Below are 6,000 nucleotides of genomic sequence, written 5' to 3' on the forward strand. Positions count from 1 at the left end.
AATAAGAAAATAATATTAAAGATATATAAATTTAGGTTTACTGAATCATACTCAGATAATCAATTTTAAAAGATATTAACATAGAATAAAATTTCAATTATTATTCTATTGAAATTTATAAAAAATAATAAGAGAATTAGGGAGAAAGAGCTCATAGCTGCAACTGCAACCAAACAAATTGGCTAAAAAGATAAATCTATGAAAAATTAGAAATCACCATTAATTACCTAAATTAATACTTGAAAGAGATGATCAATACAGTTAGATGGAAAACGACACCAAACAAAAGTTAGATGAATGAATCAATAAATAAAACAATCCAAATTTTTAACAAAGATGAGTTAATTAATGTTGATTAATAAATTGAAAGAAAATAATACTCAGAATTTTTAAATTTAAAGGTATTAAACAATAGTCAAATAACAAAAACTTTTTTCAAGATCCATATATATATATATATAAACAAAGAGGTGTGAAACAAAAATGTGCGAAAACTAACAAATGTGAATATTGAAAGTTGGGAGTACGACGAAGAAACATAATTGTTGGATAAAAATATTGCAACTTTTAAGATCATTAACAAATCTAAACAGTTAGATGAGATAATAAAATAATCTCATCCGTTATATTTAAATTGACCCCTAAAAGTGAGTTTTCTATAATATATAAACATATAAATATATGATTTTATTTATTAACTTGTAAGTTTAAAAAATACTTAGAGAACAATAAATTCGAAACTTGTTTTTGTATTTCGTAAAAGCAAAGAGGTGTAAAATATAAAGGTGTAAAACATAGAGGGGTGAAAAAAATGTGAAAAAATTAATAGGTGCGATTTTTGAAGATGGGTTACGACGAAAAGATGCAAAAATATGAAAATAAAGACGTGTGACACAAAAAAGTGTGAAACAAAAAGATGCAAAAACTAACAAGTGCAAACATTGAAATCAAGGGGTACGACGAAGAAACACAATTGTTGGATCAAAACACTGCAACTTTATATAAACAAAGAGGTGTAAAACAAAAAGGTATGAAAATTAACGGGTGCGAACATAGAAAGTTGGAGGTGAAACGAAGAAACACAATTGTTAGACCGAAACTTTGCAATTTTTTAGATCATTAATCATACTCAATGAACAAAAACTCTTTTCAAAGTCCATAAAAATTTGTATATATATAAAAACAAAGAGTGTGAAAACAAAGAGGTGTAATACAAAAACGTGTGAAACAAAAAGTGTGAAACAAAAAGGTGCGAAAACTAACAGGTGCCAATATGGACAGCTGGGGGTGCAACGAAGAAACATAATTGTTGGACCAAAACTTTGCAACTTTGAGATCATTAACAAAGGGTGAGATCATTAATGATACTAAAAGAACAAAAACTCTTTTCAAAGTCCATAAAAATCTGTATATATGTAAAGACAAAGAGTATGAAAACAAAGAGGTGTGAAACAAAAAGGTGCAAAAACTAACAGGTGCAACCATTGAAAGCTAGGGCTACAATGAAGAAACACAATTGTTGGATCAAAACATTGCAACTTTTCAAAGTCCATAAAAATCTGTATATATGTAAAAACAAAAAGTATGAAAACAAAGAGATATGTGAAACAAAAAAGTGCGAAAACTAACAATTGCAATCATTGAAAGCTAGGGGTACAATGAAGAAACACAATTGTTGGATCAAAACATTGCAACTTTATATAAAAACAAAGAGGTGAAAAACAAAAGGGTGTGAAAACTAATGGGTGCCAATATGGAAAGTTGGGGGCGCAACGAAGAAACACAATTGTTGGATCAACACTTTGCAATTTTGAGATCATTAACAAAGGTTGAGATCATTATTAATACTCAAAGAACAAAAAATCTTTTCAAAATCCATAAAAATCTGTATATATATAAAAACAAAGAGTGTGAAAACAAAGAGGTGTGAAACAAAAAGGTACGAAAACTAACAAGTGAAACCATTGAAAGCTAGGGGTACGACGAAGAAACACAATTGTTAGATCAAAACATTGCAACTTTATATAAACAAACATGTGTAAAACAAAAGGGTGTGAAAACTAACAGGTGCCAACATGGAAAGCTGGGGATGCAACGAAGAAACACAATTGTTGGACCGAAACATTGCAATTTTTGAGATCATTAATAGGTGCAATTTTTTTAAAATGGGGGTACGATGAAGAAACACGATTATTGGAAGAAAAAAAACTTGTAACTATTGGGATCATTAATAATTTTAAACCGTTAGATGAGATAATAGAAACAATCTCATCCGTTAGATTAAAGTTGACCTTATTTAGTACTCAGAAAACAATTTTTCGAAACTTGTTTGTGTAGTCAAGAAAAGTTTATATATAATAAACAAAGAGATGTAAGACATAGATGTGTGAAATGTAAAGGTGTAAAAATTAATAGATGTGAAACATGGAGGTACAACAAAGAAGTGTAACATATAGAGGTGTGAAATAAAAAGGTGTAAAATTAATGGATGTGATTTTTGAAACCAGGAGGTACAACAAATAGATGCAAAAATTAATAGGTGTGATTTTTGAAAGATGGAGGTGGGATGAAAAGACACGATTAATAATTTTAAACCGTTGGATTAAGTGGAAACTAATCTCATCCGTTGGATTAAAAGTTGACACAAAAAGTGAGTTTGCTATTATTACACATTTTAAGAAAACAATGATTACTAAGTTTAAATATATTTTTTTGACTGAAAAAATATTATTTAATTTTAAACTAATAACAATTCAAAATTATAAATATTTTCAATGATTACTTCTTGAAGTTTACAAAACATCAATCTTTGTGGGACAAAAAAAATATCCCAAAACATCAATCTTTGTGGGACGGAGGGAGTATCTATAGTGTATCTTTTTAAACAATTTTTTAGTGTGAGTTTTTTTATACGATTACGCAGAGAAAATTTCGACAATTTAAAAGATGATTAAGAAAACCCAACAATTTAGCATTATGTAAATGCCTAGCCAACTTCATGATAACGGTCTGGATTAATAGTCAAATCATTATATACCCTTCAAAAATAATAAAATATGCACAAAAATTATTATATATACTTATTTTCTAAGACTACGTTTATTGTCGTTCCGTCGGAATTAAATAAATTTAAACGAAGTCTTTGTTGTCAAAAGATTAGAATACTTTTTATACCCTGAATTATTTGTTGGTAGATTGTTCATACTTCATATGAGGTCTTATATCGCAACATTTGAATGAGTTCATAAAATAAACAAGTTTCATAATCATAGATTATTATAATTATACCATGGTTGTTAAAAAAATTTGGCTTATTCGTAGCTCTAGCATCACTGCATATCATCATGCTTCTCGTATCTTGGTTTTGTTTTTTCCAGAAAGTCAAAAAATAAAATCTGCACATTGAGAATCAAAAACATTAGCCATGCAAAAAATATGACACACGTACTTAATAACATTAGCCATGCAAAAACATGAAAACCGGAAAGGCTAAAAATTTTGAAGAAACTAAAACAAAACTAAGATTAATGTATGAACTTAATAGTGTCGACTAACAGTAATAATAATCTAACCTAGAAACACTACATATCATTCGCAACAAAAATATTAAATTACTTTGAATTAGCGATTGATGCTTGAAAGTTAAAAAACACATCAATAAAACAATTCTTTAGTACTCAGAAAACATTTTTTTGAAACTTGTTTATGTAGTCAAGAAAAGTTTATATATAATAAACAAAGAGGTGTAAGACATAGAGGTATGAAATTTAAATCTGTAAACATTAATATATGTGAAACATGGAGGTATAACAAAGAGGTGTAACACATAGAGGTGTGAAATTAAAAGGTGTAAAAATTAATGGATGTGATTTTTGAAACCAGAAGGTACAGCAAAGAGATGCAAAGACTAAGAGGTGTGATTTTTGAAAGATGGGGGTACGACGAAAAGACACGATTAATAATTTTAAAAACCAGGAGGTACAACAAAGAGATGCAAAGATTAAGAGGTGTGATTTTTGAAAGATGAAGGTGCGACGAAAAAACATGATTAATAAACCGTTGGATTAAAACTGTAACTAATCTCATCCGTTGGATTAAAAGGTGACACAAAAAAGTGGGTTTGCTATTATATATAGATTTAGTATCTATAAGTCATAAGTAAAACAATTAAAAAAAGGAAAAGCAACGATAAACTATAGAGATCTTGCTAATTAATCTGCTAGATTTCATTAATTAATTTAAGATAAATCCCACCAGTTGTCTTTTTCTTTTCTATTTTTATTTTTGAAGTCTTTCCACCACTTGTTTAGCGATTTTAACTGCATTACAATGAAGAATCTAAAAATAGTTAATAGATCCATCTTATGCAATTTAGTTCAGTCACATGGCAACAAAGTCATTCGTTCCAAAAATACTTTATATATTACAAAACAAACAAACAAAAAAAAGAAGTGGACAACACTACACAATAGACTTAAATGCTTGCTTATATAAAGATTGAAACGACCCTTACGGTTCCCGTATCTCCTCGCAATACTACTACTACTACTACTACTACTCCCTTACTATTTTCTCCATCGACAAAACAAACAAGTTTGAAGAAATCTCAAAAAAATGGCCGTAAGTTGCGTAACTAAATCTCTAGAGGAAGAAGACAGACCTAAACTAGGCCTTGGAAACATTCAAACGCCATTGATCTTCAACCCTTCGATGCTTAACCTCCAACCCGATATCCCAAACCAATTCATATGGCCAGACGACGAGAAACCTTCCATCAACGCTCCTGATCTCGATGTTCCCCTCATCGATCTCCAAAACCTTCACTCATCTGCTTCTCCCTCTTCCTCTTTACAAGCTTCCACACTTATCTCTGAGGCCTGTAAGAAGCACGGGTTCTTCCTCGTGGTCAATCACGGCATCAGCGAGGAGCTTATATCAGACGCTCATGTCTACATGAGCCGCTTCTTCGATATGCCTCTCTCCGAAAAACAGAGGGTTTTGAGAAAACCCGGCGAGAGTTGTGGCTACGCTAGCAGTTTCACGGGACGCTTCTCCACCAAGCTTCCATGGAAGGAGACCCTTTCTTTCCGGTTTTGCGACGGCGAGACAAGCCCAAAAACCGTTCAAGATTACTTCAGCGATGCGTTGGGACATGAGTTTGAGCCATTTGGGTAAAAGTTAAAACAGAGCAATAAACTAAAAAAAATAGAGAAAAGAAAAAAGAAAAAAAAAAGAAATCAAACATTTAATATATCTTTTGTCCGTTCCTCTGTTTTTTAGAAAACCAAACCGGAGAAAACCAATAACCGGTTTCTTCTATACACTCTAGAAGACTTGACTTATGTTATTGTTGGTTTGTGGTTGCAGGAAGGTGTACCAAGAGTATTGTGAGGCAATGAGTTCTCTGTCACTGAAGATCATGGAGCTTTTGGGGCTAAGTCTAGGCGTAAACCGAGACTACTTTAGAGAGTTTTTTGAAGAAAATGATTCGATAATGAGACTAAATTACTACCCTCCATGTCAGAAACCAGATCTTACATTAGGAACAGGACCTCATTGTGATCCAACTTCTCTTACCATCCTTCACCAAGATCATGTTAATGGCCTTCAAGTCTTTGTCGAAAATCAATGGCGCTCTATTCGTCCCAATTCCAAAGCCTTTGTGGTCAATATCGGAGATACTTTCATGGTAAGCCAACTAATGAGAAAGAAAAGAAAGAAAGAAAAAAACACATATTGCTTAGATATATATTGGCTAAGTACCGGCATATACTAAACCGGGATTTATCTTGTTTTGTAGGCTCTATCGAACGATAGATACAAGAGCTGCTTGCACCGGGCAGTGGTGAACAGCGAGAGCGAGAGGAAATCACTTGCATTCTTCTTGTGTCCCAAAAAAGACAAAGTAGTGAAGCCACCAAGAGAGCTTTTGGACAGCATCACATCAAGGAAATATCCTGACTTCACATGGGCTATGTTCCTTGAGTTCACTCAGAAACA

The 6,000-nt window shown here is 31.8% G+C and overlaps 1 protein-coding gene across 1 annotated transcript; it reads left to right on the forward strand.

Moving 5' to 3' along the window:
• On the forward strand, positions 4,474 to 5,995 carry LOC104733310 (gibberellin 20 oxidase 1-like; the record flags this gene model as incomplete). The annotated part of the gene is made up of 3 exons (XM_010452896.2): positions 4,474 to 5,171; positions 5,368 to 5,689; positions 5,801 to 5,995. Coding segments are annotated over exons 1-3 (1,074 nt in total), but the record flags the coding sequence as incomplete, so codon positions are not given.

The sequence above is a fragment of the Camelina sativa genome, chromosome 12 (genome assembly GCF_000633955.1).
Source record: "Camelina sativa cultivar DH55 chromosome 12, Cs, whole genome shotgun sequence".
NCBI lineage: Eukaryota > Viridiplantae > Streptophyta > Magnoliopsida > Brassicales > Brassicaceae > Camelina > Camelina sativa.